This window comes from Mixophyes fleayi, chromosome 5 (genome assembly GCF_038048845.1).
Source record: "Mixophyes fleayi isolate aMixFle1 chromosome 5, aMixFle1.hap1, whole genome shotgun sequence".
In the NCBI taxonomy this organism is placed as follows: domain Eukaryota; kingdom Metazoa; phylum Chordata; class Amphibia; order Anura; family Limnodynastidae; genus Mixophyes; species Mixophyes fleayi.
The window spans coordinates 88,424,283-88,441,401 of NC_134406.1; the positions used below are offsets into that span (position 1 = coordinate 88,424,283).

The window sequence follows — 17,119 nt, forward strand, 5'->3', positions numbered from 1 at the left end:
GGGATGAAGCTTTTCTCTGGCTGTGGTGAAAGAGCAGTAGGCACTGAAGTGGCATGCAAAAATTTTGGATCTAGGATGGGATGGTCTGCCAACTAAGAGTCACTGGAAAATGCCAATGAGAGGGCATCAGCCTTCTTGTTCTTCGATCCAAGTGGAAAGATGACATGAAAATTAAAGTGAGAGAAAAAGAGAGACCAACGAGCTTTTCGTGGATTCAATCACTGTGCCGACTGAAGATATAACAAGTTTTTGTGATCAGTAAAAATAAGGACCCGGAAACGTGCCCCCTCCATGAGGTATCTCCATTCTGCACGTGCCAATTTCATAGCCAAGAGTTCTTTGTCATCGATGAAATAGTATATGATGGAAACCACAATGGAAGAGTAGTTATGGATAAATTGTCTATAGTAGTTGGCAAACCCAGAAACCGTTGAATGGCCTTTAGTCCTGAGGGGATAGGCCAATCGATGATGGCTCAAACTTTTTCGGGGACCATTTGCAGACCGTCTCCGGAGACAATATAACCCAAGAAAGATATATGAGCGGTCTCGCATACACACTCTTCAAGCTTGCAGTACAGTTGGTTAGTCCGGAGTCTGGAAAGTACTTTAGCCACATGATGACAGTGGGAGAACAAGTCTTGGGAAAAGATTAAAATATCGTCCAAGTAAACCACCACTGAGGAGTAGATACGGTCTCTGAAAATTTCATTGACGAAACTCTGAAATACCGCTGGAGCATTACTGAGACCAAAGGTGTCACACGGCGCTCATTCAGCTTCCACAACCGAAGACTGATATGCTCACCTGTTCCTCATTGATTTATACTTCAGCTGCTAGCGTCCTGGCTTTGGTTCTGCCCATGCGCAAACTTTAACCTTTGTGTCCTCTGCATGTTTTCCATTGGCTATCAGTTTGGCTCTAAACTTGAAAAGGCACTTCCCCCTTCTCCTCAGCACCTGTTGATCAAGTTACCTGCCTGATTAGACTTATCGTCTTGTCTCCTGAGTGTTTACCTTGGATCCTCAGCGCCTCCTTGTCCCCGTTACCTTGCTGGCTGGACTGTTTACGCTGCACCTGTCTCCGCTGTGCCGCTATACTACGGGCTTAACCGCTCAAGCTGCACCTGCCTCCGTTACCTTGCTGGCTGGACTGTTCACTCTGCACCTGTCTTCACTGTGCCACCATACTACGGGCTGAACTGCTCAAGTTGCACCTGCCTCCGTTACCTTGCTGGCTGGACTGTTCACACTGCATCTGTCTCCGCTGTGCTGCTATACTATGGGCTGAACTGCTCAAGCTGCACCTGCCTCCGTTACCTTGCTGGCTGGACTGTTCAGGCTGCACCTGTCTCCGCTGTGCCACTATACTACAGGCTGAACCGCTCAAGCTGCACCTGCCTCCGTTACCTTGTTGGCTAGACTGTTCATGCTGCACCTGTCTCCGCTGTGCTGCTATACTACGGGCAGAACTGCTCAAGCTGCACCTGCCTCCGTTACCTTGCTGGCTGGACTGTTCCCGCTGTGCCGCTATACTACGGGCTGAACCGCTCAAGCTGCACCTGCCTCCGTTACCTTGCTGGCTGGACTGTTCATGCTGCACCTGTCTCCGCTGTGCTGCTATACTATGGGCTGAACCGCTCAAGCTGCACCTGTCTCCATTACCTTGCTGGCTGGACTGTTCACGCTGCACCTGTCTCCATTGTGCCGCTATACTACGGGCTGTACTGCTCATGCTGCACCTGTCTCCGCTGTGCTGCTATACAAGGGGCTGAACTGCTCAAGCTGCACCTGACTCCGTTACCCTGCTGGCTGGACTGTTCACGCTGCACCTGTCTCCTTCGTGCCGCTGGCACAAAGTCTCCATCAGTCTCCACTGGCCCATGGGCCAAAGAGCTTACGCTCCATCTGCCTCCACTGTGTCTCTCTATAACATCTTATCCTATTTATTCCCCTAGGGTCTCGCCTGACAATCCTGGTAGGGGCCGCGACCTGCGGGCGGACGCCGCTAAGTCCAAATCACCTTGCAGTGGTCACTGGTGAAAACCATCTGTCCGTTAGACTCCACGCCTTGCTGGGAGTAGCGCCAAGGTAGGCAGACCTAAGAATCCAGTTTAACAAACCGTGACAAAAGGGCATTACCAAGCATTCATAATGTCTGTCTCGGGTGTTGAAGACGGTCTTCCACTCATCTCCCTTGTGGATTCTGATCAAGTTGTAAGCACCTCTATGGTCAAGTTTAGTGAAAATTTGGGCTCACTTAATGCGATCGAAGAGTTCCGTCACCAATGGGATAAGATATAGAGTGCCTCTTATGTTCTTTCTCTTTTGTGTCTACGTGGGATAAGATATAGTCAATGCAAGGACGTAGGGTACCGTCTTTTTTTTTTTACAAAGAAAAACCTAGTGCCAGCTGGTGAGGTAAGGGCCGGATAAAACCCCGCTGGAGATTCTCTCTGACATATTCTGTCATGGCCTGAGTATCTGGAAATGACAGTGGGTAAACTCGACTACTGGGAGGAGTCTTACTGGGAAGAAGGTCAATGGGACAGTCCAAAGGGTGATGCAGAGGCAAAACTTCTGACCTGCCCTTGTCGAACACATCCGCGAAGGAAGCATACTGAGGCGGGAGCAAAACCTTGGGGGTTTAGAACAAGTGGAGGAGGCAAGTAGCGGTTTCACCTGTGTGAGACAACGAGAATGGTAGGAGAGCACCCAGGCTAGTAATTGAAAATGGTTCCAATCGATCTGAGATGAATGGAGCCAGGGTACGCCCAGAATAACTGAACTAGTGGTTTGTTGTTGTTGTGCCAGTACAAAAAATGAGATCTTCTCAGAATGCATTGCCCCAATTTTGCAGGGTCAGAGCTGTTTGTTGTAGAATAGTACCGCTGGAGATCCGACTCCCGTCAATGGCCGTGAGAACCACAGGGCTGGGTAAAGAAGAGGTGGGTAGAGACAAGGATTCTACTAAGGAGGAAGAAATAAAATTTACCACTGCTCCAGAAACTATGAGGGCTGAAATTTTTTGCAGTCCAGAGGGTCCATGAAGGGTAACAGGAATGGCAAAGATCGAAGAGTTACCGAGTTCAGGGGAGGATTTAAATGTCCCTAACCTGACCTCCTGAGAACAGTTTAGGGTTTGGAGTTTCCCTGGTGTTTAAGACAGGAGGCCAGTAGGTGTCCCGGTTTGGCACAGTAAATGCAAAGATTATTAGAGATCCTTCTTTGTCATTCTTCACGAGAAAGTCGGGAGCGCCCCAGTTGCATAGGCTCATTGAGAGTACTGGGAGACTGAAAACATGGTGCTAGTTTCAAGGAGGAGTACCGAGAGGGTTCTTTCACGGATGCCCTTTTTCGGCAGCAGATGTCCACCTGATGACAGGAGGAGATCAGAGCATACAGAATTGTAGGCAATTCTTGAGAGGCCAATACATCTTTTGTGTGATCAGTGAGACATTGCCAGAAGGCAGCGACAAGGGCATCATTGTTCCACCATAATTCTGAGGAAAGACTAAGAACTGAATCATGTACTGGGTGAGGTTACGAGAAACTTGGCGGAGTCTGAGCATACAGGAAGCGGCTGAGGAAACATGACCCGGCTCACCAAAAATTTTCCGAAAACCTGAGATGAAGGCCACACAATCTCGAAGAATAGGATCATCCCTCTCCCAAAGTGGAGAGGTCCATGCTAGAGCCTGGCCGGACAGGAGTGAAAGCAATCCATGGGGAAATTCTGCAGAAGGAGCTCAAATTGGATAGAACATTGGTACAAAAATCTCCGACAGAAGCGGGAGTCACCATCAAACTTTTGGGGCAATGGCAAAAATATCAAAGTAGATGTAGCTGCAGGAGCAGGTTAGAGGCAGCTGAAGGCTGGTAAGCCAGCAGGGCAGCTTGTAGGGAGTCCAAGCGAGCAGCTAGGGCTTGCAGACACAGGAGAAGCTGGAGTTGAGTGGCATCCTGCTGTTCAACTCGGCCAACAAGGTGTTGTAACATATCTGTGGCGGAGGTTTCACGATCGTGGTCCATCCCTTTTTGGCCAGATCTTACTGTCACGGTTTCAAAGTCAGGATGGGCCTCGAAGTCTGCTTATGTGGATACTACCCCCAGAGAGGCGCGAAGTCTGCTGCACCGAGATTCTGGTGAACAGGTTTGCCCTGGAGCAGGATCGGAGGAGAGGCACAATAGTCTGCAGAGAGACAGCAGCGTCTAGACCGCGGAGAAGGTGAGTCAGATATGCACAAAAGAGCTAAGCTGCAGGATGATGAAGTGCTGAGGTCCTGATGAGCTGGAAGCCCTAGAGCAGGATCAGAGGAGATGCACAACGATCTGCAGAGTGGTGGTAACGCCTTGGTTGAGGAGGAGATACAGGTATACACAGGAAAGTAATAGGCTGCAGAATGGTGAAGCACTGAGGTCCTGATGAGCTGGAAGCCTTGGAGCAGGATCAGAGGTGATGCACAACGATCTGCAGAGTGGCATCAGCGTCTTGACTGCAGAGGTGATACAGAAGTACACAGGACATCAACAGGCTGCAAGATGGTGAAGCACTGAGGTCCTGATGACCTGGAGACCCTTGAGCAGAATCAGAGGTGATACGCAACAATCTGCAGCGTGATTGCTGAATCCAAGGAATAACGAGATAGAAGCAATAAACAGGAGCCAGAGGAGGAAACGTCCTAACAGGTAAAGAGACCTGAAGATCTGGCAAGTTTGCCTTTACAAGCCATCGGCATTTTAAATTTTCACTGCAAAAGCGTTGATTTACGGCGACTTGCAGAAATCGGAAGATCATACATTTACACCCAGGTGTGCGCATGCTCAGTTCCGACCAGCAAGTAAATGCAGGGAGTGAAAACCAAGGGAACCTGGTATGAACAGCGACCAGAATGAAAGGTTAACTGGTTCGATGTGTGACCGATCCTCAACTGATAATAATGAGGAATTAGTCAACTTTCACAGGTTAGTTATATAATAATATTAGAAACAAGATTTTATAGTCATTTAAGATTAATTGTAGGTAAATAGAAGTATTATTAATTGACATAGGTAATAATTCATCTTTGGTATTCAGGAGGAGGCCTTTAGGGTTAGAAGTCAGCAATGATACACTATAAAATCAGCAGGGTAACTGATCCATGGTTAGAAGTTAATTAACATTAGAGGTAAATTAGCAGGATTAAGTAATTGGCTCAAAGAAACTAGAATATAAATTTATTAATACTATTTCTGAGAATATAATTGATTTGTGTTTTTGAATTGAAGTTTAATTGGAACTGGAGAATTATATTTGTTAACAGAAATCTATCGAACAAATAGCAAGATAAAGTTAAACATTCATTTTGTCATCCAACTTCCTCTTTCACATTCCCTCAGCAATAACTCTCCATTCGACTAAAGGAGAAAAGCAAATAACCTTTCTTCTGGCTTTTTTTTTTTTTTTTAAAGAGACTTCTGTTTATAGGACTAGGATCCTCTGCCTCTGGGAGGTCCAAGGCCTGCCTCACCGCTAATACCAAATCATCAATGGCCTGATATCTGGCGGTTTCTTCCTGATTAGATACGTGAACCTGGTCAGGATCAAAATTTGCTTCCCCTTCTTCATAAAAGGATTAGTGGATGTAAACCGCTTTCTTTTAGTAGGGCCCAAATATGGGGATACAAGTAACTGGTTTAGCCTATCTAAACCCTTTATTAATGATGAGAAACCTGCTGGTTCTGCCGAGACAGGGGTCTAAACAGTTATTAAAGAAGAAGGGCCTGCTGTAGCCGTCCCAGTAGAAGCAGCCGCTTGTCACTAACTAAGTAGATTTAGTGAGAAGCTGGGGTAAAGAGGGAACTGACTGTGTAAAGCCTTCCAGGCCGGTTCCTCCGACAGAGAGGCTAAAATCTGCTGTGTTTGCGCAGATGGGGGGCCCCCTTTGCAATCAGAAGACATAGCCAATGGGTCCCTCTGGCCATGTGGTAATTTAACCTTACCTCTATAACAACAGGTAAAATATTTTTCAATAGGACCTTTTCCTTTATCTAACATTTTACAAAGGAAAAAATCATCAAGCACACCAGACTTGAGGGAGACAGAGAGAAAAAACAAATTATCAACTAATCTATAGTAAAAGTTGCACTTCTCTCTTTAAATAAACAATGTGATTTTAGGCAAGTAGAGAGTACAATAATATTACCCCTACTAGCCCCATTTTGTCAGTAAACAATATACAGTTTTTATAAATGCGTAATAAAAATAGAATACTTAGCCAAAAGGCCAAACACAGGAGAGAAGTCCATCAGCGATGTCCTGATGCCTGCTCCCACAAGGCTGTCTCTGTTCCCAGGCTTCTTTAGTTCAAGAAGACCGGAAGACTGACAGTAAATTAAAGAGAAGGGGAGCTCTATATAATTTTAGCTCCCCCTCTTCCGATATGCTGTCTCCATTTTTTCCTCTTTTTTTTTTTTTTTTTTAAATAAAAGAATAAATAATTAGCAGTGTAATGGAGACCTCGAAAAGATTGAGGTCTCCTACAGCTGTTGGACCCCGATGCCCCCTCCTATTTCCGATAACCGGCGCTCTATGCCTGCAGTGGCAGCGCCGGTTATCGGGGAGGCTGAGAGTGACAGCGGTCCGGAGAGACCGCTTGTCACTCTGATGTAAACCCTGCAAAAAAACCCAGTCAGTGAGAGCCCTTGGCTCTCATCTGACAGAGCAGGGTCTATGCTGCGGTCTTTTGGGAGTGTGCTCTCTATGATAGAACACACTCCCAAGTCTGCTGTAAAAATAAAAGTGCCTAAACTAAAAATTAAAAGTTTAATACCTGAAAAAAAAAATGAAAACAAAATTAATAATCTCACTAGCTAAAAATCTACAGCCCAACTCCTTTGGGCACCTAGAAAAAACTGACAGGAAGAGGAAGAGGCAGGGGGATTGTAGAGGGGAGGGGTCTGTCAGCAGTGCTAAAGTTAACTAGCTAGGTGCCAACTCCTGAGCTCCGCTCCACAACCCATGGAAAGCAGTGTCCCCCAGACTGGATAAAAGAGAAATTTTGTTTTACTAAATCATAAAATATATCTTACTATGAATTCAAATGGTTAATACTTTGATGGAAGCCTATAAACTGGTTTTGGTTAATATGCCAAATTTGGATAAGGGTTTTTACAAACAAAATTGTTGTAATGTTAATGAGCATGTGAATCTATTAGAATCTATAAATCAATCAAATTTATTTACATGTTGACTGGGTGCAAATTTTAACCCATTTCCAATAATTTTACTTGTTGTTTTGTGAGTTTCTTTGAGGGAATATTAAAAAATTCCTCCACTGTCTAACCGAGGTGATTTGTTTGAACCCTTCTTTTGGGTTGATTTGCCCCTTCCACTTTTGCCCCTTCTCCATCCTGTTGAAACCTTCTCTTAATACCCATTGGGGACTGTATGTGATGATGGCGACCTTGGAAATTGTAAGTTACTGTTTGGCAGGTATTTGGAATGATGCCACAGAATTATTTTCTGCCTGTTCATGGCATGTGCAAAATAAATTCTCCCATCAGTCCCCAGCAGTACTTTTATTATCTGTTCCAATCCCTAACAAACCATAGACTTCTTATTTAATCAACAATGTATCTGATTGAAGATGATGTTCTGTCATCTATGATGTAGATAAGAAAAATAATTCTAAAATTACTAATTTTGTTAATTAAAATATTTTGATTACCTGGTCCACATAAAACTTGGCTCAGATGTAGAGTTTGGTTTGTAGCAAAATTTTGGAGGGAATTCTGAAAGAAACTGTGAATCAAGTTAAATTTCTCCATGTCCTACGGCCCTTAGTTCTATTGAAAATTCTATAAGGGACAGCGCTTTAGCTTAAGGTACTATAGCTGATAAATAAATCACTAAAAAAAGTGTACAAATTAAAAGTTAAATAAAACCATGTTATAGCATGAATTACTAGTGGTAATTAAATAAAACACACTTTTATTAATAATGACAAATGTGATTCTGCTGAGCTGACGCCATCTTGTTGCCTTTCAGCCATTTTGTCCTTGTACAGCTTAAAGACAGCTGTAAGGAATTACCTTGACATTTGCACCTCCGACCACTAGAGATCTCTGCATTTGCAAACTTGCCCTTAGATTTGCACTTATCCAAGATGGCCAGTTTGGCATCGAAGAGAAACCATCTTGGATCCTGTTTCCTGTTTGGGCCTATAAATGGCACTTCCTGGTTCAGACATGTGCTTGAGTATTCTGCTTGCTCAGCTCCTGCTACTTGCTACACTACTTTGCATCTGTGACTACCTGCTTGTGTACCGACCCGGCAAACTTCTGACTTCTCTCTGGATATCTACTCGGCTATTGGGCTTCAGATAATACCACCAGTATTGTTACAACAGCTTAAATACAGCTAGTTTATAGAAGTTATTCATTATTATCTTGTTGTTTGCAAGAAGCTGCGCCTATGACATTGGATATGGCAGAGAGGAGATAAACCACCAGCTCCCTTGGAATAATTCCTGTGATAATGTAGCAAGGTTTGTGAAAAGTAATCATGCACAAAAATTGGTTAAGACAGTTAGGGGTGTAGTTTGCTATATGTGATTTTGTATAATCAGAGTGCTATAAGTATGTGAACTTGTAAACAATAAATCAGAGCATATTGAACACTCAGAACTTGCAGTGTCTCTTATTCTCTCCGGCTGATGAGCTCAAAAACTGGTAAACTGATACTTACTGGTGAACTGACTGATTAAATCTGACAATAACAAACACAATAAAAACACAACTACATCAGTTGTGTATATTTGGAGAGATCACAGAAAGAGAACAGTACTTGCTATTTAAATGAATCTTGATTGGCTCTGTGAAGAAACCTTTTCCAAACAATGAATAAACCAGTAGAATTAATCATCAGGGAATGAAGTCAAGGGTCTCACTGAAACAGAATCCATAAGTGTTTCGCTGTAGACAACTTCTTCAAACGAAAACGTTGTCCTGTGGGCAACTATTCTATCTATTGGATTGGAGGAGCTATGACCTTGGGGCAGAACATCTGGTATTCATGCCCCTCTACTAATCAAGAAGTTTAATTTCAAACATCCTTAGGGGTGTCCAGAATGCGCATAGGGTGGGGGAGTTAATCGTGCACACAGCATTGCAAATAGGTGCACTGCCTTTCACAAGTGCCAGAGTATCAGGTTCCATCCTTTAGATGTCTGAAATCATCTACCTTCTACTAAATGACTGCGTGCCAAACCAGCTTGTTCAACTACATTTGTTTGCTTATGATCTGATCCACTGCATTATTTTTGTACCTGTGCTGCCTGATTCTGATCTTGGATTGGATTCTGTTTTTGCACCTAAACTGCCATCCTGACCTAGACCTGTATCTGCCATTCTCTTGCCTGTCAGCAGTCACTTGGTGATTAGACTAGGGAATATGGTTCCCTGCATTCATTTCCATCAATCTTTTGCAGGGATCTATGGTGAAAATTCTGGTTCCCCTTAAACATTGCACCCTGGATTTAGCCGACACCAATTGCTAGTGGCTTAGTGAGTCTACACCTTGACTTGTCATGATTATTAATTTATATATATTAGGCACGTGGCGATGGGATGACTACAAACAAACTAATCCTTGATTTATGATATAGGGATTCTGGTAGATACCTTGTCAGCAGGAGAGTTGTAGAGTGTCAATATGTTGCATCCCCATATCCAAAAATCAGAGATGCCCTGCAACATCTGAGATACTGAGTGAAAGGGCTACCATTACTTATATTTTTAATCTTGTTGGTTCCATAACAATAATGTCATCTTTACTATTATTAGTCTGAACTGATTTCTTATTCACGAAAGTGCACAGGTTGGGGCTCACATAGAGTTGGATTATTTGTATGCCAAACTTAAGCAAGAAAAGATGCATACATGAAAAGTTCATTTAAGTGCATATGCTCATCTCAAGATGCGTCAAGCTCTAGAAAAATAGCATATGGCCCAGGGTTATGTCAGGAGTAACAAGTGTGTATACTTACGCACCATGATAACATAGAGAGAGGGTAGGGTTAGCGTATTTATAGTATGGGGATATGACTTGACAGAGCTAGTTTTAAATGCTACAGTTACATTACCCTATTTGTACACAATATAGTAATGTATATTGTATAGTCACAGAGAATAGTGTCTGTACAATGTTACTACCAAATGGAAAAATTGTGTTCACTAATGTTTTTCCATTTCAAAATCAAATGGGAATTTTCTTTCCTGCCACAGTGCAAATCAAAGTATCAGGTAGATAAATGTGAATAGGCAGCCACAACTTCATATAACATAGCAGGTACACCAATTAATTGAAAACTATCAATAAAAGGGTCAAGGTGATCAGCCAATCAGAAGTGGTTAGCTAGAGCTGCTGATTGTCATCATCATCATCATCAGTGTGCAAGTGCGGGCGGGGTGGGCCGGTCCCATAGTGCACTACCTTGGAGTCTTGGACTGGGTCACTGGGCCACCTGCATTTTTTCACATTAAAATAGGCTGCTAAATGGAGTCTTGGCCCCCGGGCTAAAATTTGTCAGCCCTCCCCTGTCAGTGTGTCTAATTGCACCAGTTGTCCAGCACCCACAACAGATACACCTCCCAATGGCTGTAACTGAGCTTGCGTCCAGGTCTACCACCATTGCAATTACGTGAACTTACTTACTGTACTTGGCCTACGTTCGCTGTTCCTTTCCTCTCCTGTTACGACACTTGAGTGTAAGATGCAACATATTCTGCATAAGGACATATGCATAAGTAAAATATATAACACAATCTGCATAAAGACAGGTGCGTAAGTATATGATGTAACACAATTTGTTAAGGATGTATGCGTAAATACAAGATGTAACACAATATGCAAAAGGACATATGCGTAAGTATAAGATATGACAGAATCTACATAAAGATGTATGTGTGAGTATAAAATGCGACACATGCTGCATAAGGACATATGTGCAAGTATAATATGCGCCACAATCTCCATAAGGACGTATGCATAAGTATAAGATGTGACACAATCTGCATAAGGACATTGTGCCAAGTATAAGATGCGACACAATCTGCATAAGGACGTACGCGGAAGTATAATATGCGACACAAGCTGCATAAGGACATATTGTGAGAGTATAAAATAATTGATAGTTATTAAGATGTACAAATATATGGTAAATGCCTTAAAAAAAAAACTATACAGAGCTACGCTTTGAAGAAAAAAACCAGATGCTCCCTATGGAACAAGACAGCAGCAAGATGCCAGACTGAAGCAAGCAACTGGCAGGAAAAGCATGTAATGCTGAACAGAGGATGTGGGCTTATATGTATATTTGCTGAGCTAAAGAGATTTCCTTATATGTCCTTGTTGTTAACCAGTTAATGCTGGTCACTATGTATAAATAAAGGATCAGTTTGCATGGACACTCAGAGCTGATTTTGAAACTGCAACACCTCGTTTGTGTTTTATTCTTCATTCTCCTGTTAACAGCAAAATACCACATAGGAAATCAGGTTATCAGAGATCGATAATGAGGGCACCAAGCCTTGGTACCCCGACAATATGTGCAAGTATAATCTGCATATGGACATATGCGTAAGTATAAGATACAACACAATCTGCATAAGGGCATATACGTAAATACAAGATGTGATATAATCTGCATAAGGACATTGTTGCAAGTATAAGATGCGACACAATCTGCATAAGGACGTATGCGTAAGTGTAAGATGCGACACAATCTGCATAAGCGCATATACGTAAATACAAGATGTGACACAATCTGCATAAGGATGTATGTGTAGGTATAAGATGCGACACAATCTGCATAAGGACGTATGCGTAAGTATAAGATGCGACACAATCTGCCTAAGGACGTATGCGTAGGTATAAGATGCGACACAATCTGCATAAGGACGTATGCGTAAGTATAAGATGTGACACAATCTGCATAAGGACGTATGTGTAGGTATAAGATGCGACACAGTCTGCAAAAGGACGTATGCGCAAGTATAAGATGTGACACAATCTGCATAAGGACGTATGCGTAGGTATAAGATGCGACACAATCTGCATAAGGACGTATGCGTAAGTATAAGATGTGACACAATCTGCATAAGGATGTATGTGTAGGTATAAGATTCGACACAATCTGCATAAGGACGTATGCGTAAGTACAAGATGTGACACAATCTGCATAAGGACGTATGCGTAAGTATAAGATGTGACACAATCTGCATAAGGACATTGTTGCAAGTATAAGATGCGACACAATCTGCATAAGGACGTATGCGTAAGTATAAGATGCAACATAATCTGCATAAGGACGTATGCGTAGGTATAAGATGCGACACAATCTGCATAAGGACGTATGCGTAAGTATAAGATGTGACACAATCTGCATAAGGACATTGTTGCAAGTATAAGATGCGACACAATCTGCCTAAGGACGTATGCGTAGGTATAAGATGCGACACAATCTGCATAAGGACGTATGCGTAAGTATAAAATGCGACACAATCTGCATAAGGACGTATGCGTAGGTATAAGATGCGACACAATCTGCATAAGGATGTATGCGTAGGTATAAGATGCGACACAATCTGCATAAGGACGTATGCGTAAGTATAAAATGTGACACAATCTGCATAAGGACATTTTTGCAAGTATAAGATGCGACACAATCTCCATAAGGACGTATGCGTAAATATAAGCTGTGACACAATCTGCATAAGGACATTGTTGCAAGTATAAGCTGTGACACAATCTGCATAAGGACATTGTTGCAAGTATAAGCTGTGACACAATCTGCATAAGGACATTGTTGCAAGTATAAGATGTGACACAATCTGCATAAGGACATTGTTGCAAGTATAAGATGTGACACAATCTGCACAAGGACATATGCGTAAGTATAAGATGCGACACAAGCTGCATAAGGACATATAAATAAGTAAAAGATGCGACACAATCTGCATAAGGGCATATACGTAAATACAAGATGTGATACAATCTGCATAAGGACGTATGCATAAGGATTTTTAATGTGCATGCGCAGTGCGGAAATGTGTATTTTACGCAAAAAGAAGCAGACGTACGTCGGTTCCACATGAGTTCCTATTCAGTAGCTGTGTAATACTTTCAATTTATCACCAAACAAAAACTGGATGTAGCTGCCCCATTATTGATCTTGCTGTATTGTCAGATATTTATTGATTGTGTACTGCAATAACCACTCTTACTGTACTGTTAATAGAACCTTTTGATTGGGAGCACCAAGAAAAATGACTGTAATTCCCTCAATGCACTTCAGAGATCATAAGCCAACCATGATGTGAAGAGGTAAAAGGGTTAACGCAATACTGCAAATTAGGGTTGTGACAAAAGCAACATGTTTTCCTGTGCCTGTTGTTTAGAAATGAGTGTGTGTTGTGTGTTTGCTGCAGGTGATTTATCTGGCAGTCTGGCGAAAGCTTCCATTGTTGACAATTATAAGCAGTGTGTGTGGCTGCAAGCCTCCTCCCTTGAGTCTGTCCTACCCATTTATTCATCTGTGGATCACAGGGAAAGAACACAAATTCAACACAGCCGCTACAAAGACAAAGGCTGTGGGTGGATTACAAATTGATTTTCCAAGGTATTTTGTAATTGTATAAAGTTCAGTCGTCATATATATTGTATATCTGCAGGGCTTGTTTTTCCCCTCAATGGCAAGGTGAATTAATGAATGAGGATGATGAAGCAGCTGCTGGTTTGATACTGCTGATTTGCCTGTAAGACAATGCTGAATGAAGGCTGAACATCACTGAAATTGGCATTTTTCCTTCCTTTTCTTGTCATGGAATGAAGCTTTGGGTTAAGCAATTTCAATATTTGCAAGTGCACAGAGCAACAGTGAAAACTGTTCAGTGATCCCTGGATTTTGCGTATAGACTATTATACTAAGCTCATGTTCTTTTGGATTTTAACACAAAATATCATCTGTGTTCAGTTCACTGGATTTTTCAGAAGGCTTTGAGGGTACAGAACTTTCTTTTTTTAAAAGAAAAAAAAATTGGATTATGTGGATTAATCTACTTGATCAAACCTTCTGGTAATTTCAGAGCTTTGGAGTTGGAATGGATTTCAGAAACCTTACAAGGGGGTGTGTTAGTTCTGTATAGAAGAATGATGCATACTGTTATGGATGGTATTTCAGCATTACTGGATGTCAGGGTGTAAGCATGGTGTATGATGTCTGCTAGCTGCTACTCAGTGCAGTGTGGCTGCTGAATGCGAATTCTGCTTTGTCACCATATTACAACACTCCTTTCATTTGCCATACACTTCACTATACCTCAGAGCACATTGTCACACAGGCAATTCTTTTCATTTTAATGAAAGGTTAATGCAATTAATGACATCATCATATTTACATTAACAATATTACATATATATATTACATATATCTTTCTCAATCCTTGTTTTAATATACTGCATCATTCTTTGTTTCTGACAATGTAAAGCATAATGTGCCTATAAATGGATTTATTTTTAACTTTAGAATGATAATAACAAAAATTAGCCTGTGATAGTATTCACATTGTTCTCTCCATGCGGTTAAATGTCGCCCAGTCACAGAACAGATTGACATATGCTCCATGGGGTATTGTAGACAATGTATAGTCCTGTGACATACAAGAGGGCTGCAGGCTTCCCTTCATACCTCTCTCAGAGATGAACATGACATCTTTGTCACCTGTTAACCTGGTATGAAGAGTATTGTGTTGTTGTGACAGAGAAGAGGAGGGACGTGTGTGATTGAGTGTGTCAGGCTCTGAGCACACAGCAGCAGTATCAGCAGCCAGCGCCAGGACGCGTTGTGGTAATTAGGTGCGAGTGCTCGGTATTTTGTCCCTGCCGACTCTCGGTGGGGGACATGGGAGAGAGCATGTCCAAGAGACTGAGGCTGCAGTTCGGCGGGGAGGCAGAGATGGAGGAGCGATCCTTCAACAATACCTACTCGGATTACCGCCCTCCACAGACCACCCCCGATGCTGGAGAACAGGAGGAGGGAGATGAAGCCTCTGGGGACGAAGGGGAGCTGGACCTGCCCTTTGACAGAGATGGGAAGGTATGGTTCTCTACACCTCCAACATGTTGTATGTTTTTTTATAATAATCATTTTCCTAGGTATACTTTTGCTTACGTCTGCCTAGTAGTCTATATTGTGAAATGTGATCTCTATCCCAACTGAAGTGCAGAAGGATCAGTGTTTGGATTAAGTGTGGGTTGGGGCAGTGCTCACTTTTTTAAATATTATTATTATTATTCACAACTTAATAAACACTTGATTTTGAAATGTAATAATATGCTACAGGTTCCCCTTATTAGCACTCAGGTTGTTTATATACTATTTCTATTATATAACTATTATGCTTAGTTTGTGTTAAATGATCAAATAATGTAGACACCATATTTATGACTGTACCTATAGATCTGTTTAAAAGATGTTATTTACTTTTGGTGATCCCAGTTTGTTATGGACACATCTTCACATATTTGTAGTACTGTTGCTGTATTGCAGCCTTGCTGTGCCAACTGAAATAGAATAGAGCTTTTGGTACTAGGAGAGAAAATTAGGCTTGTGATTCAAACTTTTAGATGCTTGCAAAACTAGAATAGGTTAAGGCCAGCAACACTCCTCTCTCAGTTGTGAATAGTGCCACCAGCAGCTGTAGTCTGGTAATAGTCTGTGTTGGGGTGCAGTGGGAGTGGGCCTCACTGAAGAGCTGCAATAGTGAAAGGTTCCCTCAATTGCATATTTGTCCATAGTGATTTTGTGGCCTTTTGGATGCTTGTACAAGATGCTTCCTGATGAACCATGCACGTGGAAGTCTGGTTACTTCTGTTACTTGGCCGATCAAGGCCAGCATCAATTTCTTTGATGTCCATGTAGCATTCACCATGGAGAAATAGCCACCAAAACTGGCTTTTGGGGACTTAATTGAACCCTATGAAAACTGCTGCTGCCTGTTATATCTGAATACATATAAAATGTGCAGAAAACGATTCTATGTAGCAGCAGTAAATGCGGTGTGAACAAATGCTAGTAAAAAGTATAGGATGAACAAGCCTTTGGTGTAATTTGTTAGGATTGCAAAGCTTGTCAAGTTTGTCTACCAGCTAAGTAAGTACAAGTAATAGTTGGCAACTCTAAAACTGGCCACACACTTGTTGATATAGGTGGAGATATTGTCAGCTATATATCTCCAAAAGACCACAGTGCCCATTAATGATCCTATTGTAATAATTTGGATCATTATCTTACATATCCTTTAATGCTGTCAGAAAATGACCTTTATCGGGCTGTGTGCCCAGCTATCTTCCTACCAATCTAACTGACTCTATGGGCTAGATTTACTAAGCTGCGGGTTTGAAAAAGTGGGGATGTTGCCTATAGCAACCAATCAGATTTTAGCTTTCATTTATTTAGTAGCTTTTACAAAATGACAGCTAAAATCTGATTGGTTGCTATAGGCAACATCCCCACTTTTTCAAACCCGCAGTTTAGTAAATCTAGCCCAATGTGACGTTACCTTTGAGCCCAAGATTCTGCTTATACATGTCTACAGCACACTGTTATTTTCCTGACCTGTTGCAGAGAGTTATAGTTTAAATTGTACATTGCAGCTCCTAAAGAAAACTGTTTTATAGCAGTAATGGGCAACCTGATGCACACCGGCGGCTGCATGGTGCGGCCCTCTAACCTTCAAAGGGGCCGCACATTACCCTTAATATCAGTAATAATTTAATACAATACATTTAAGCAAAGAAAGACATATATCTAAAAACATAGCAGCAGGCATTTTAAACAAGTGATACAAGCTATAACAAACAAATGAAGCAGGAAGGAGCCGCTGGTGAAGGCTTAGAGGACCGCATGTGGCCCAACACTGGTTTATAGGGCTCAGTTATCCCACTTTGGGGGTAGTTTATCAAACCTTGTAAAAAAGAAAATTGGAGGTGTTACCCATGCAACCAATCGCATTCTAGCTATAATTTTCTAGTGTACTAGATAAATGATAGCTGGAGTCTGGTTGCTATGGGCAACCGCT

At 42.1% G+C, this 17,119-nt stretch overlaps 1 protein-coding gene across 1 annotated transcript in view; it reads left to right on the plus strand.

Moving 5' to 3' along the window:
• Positions 1-13,559: 13,559 nt before the first annotated feature.
• The window catches only part of LANCL2 (LanC like glutathione S-transferase 2), a 51,746-nt gene continuing 48,186 nt past the window's right edge, over positions 13,560-17,119 (plus strand). Inside the window, exon 1 of the mRNA XM_075212524.1 lies at positions 13,560-15,135. Coding sequence (XP_075068625.1) covers positions 14,941-15,135 — 195 coding nt within the window. The 5' untranslated portion in view covers positions 13,560-14,940. The remainder of the gene's footprint in view (positions 15,136-17,119) is intronic.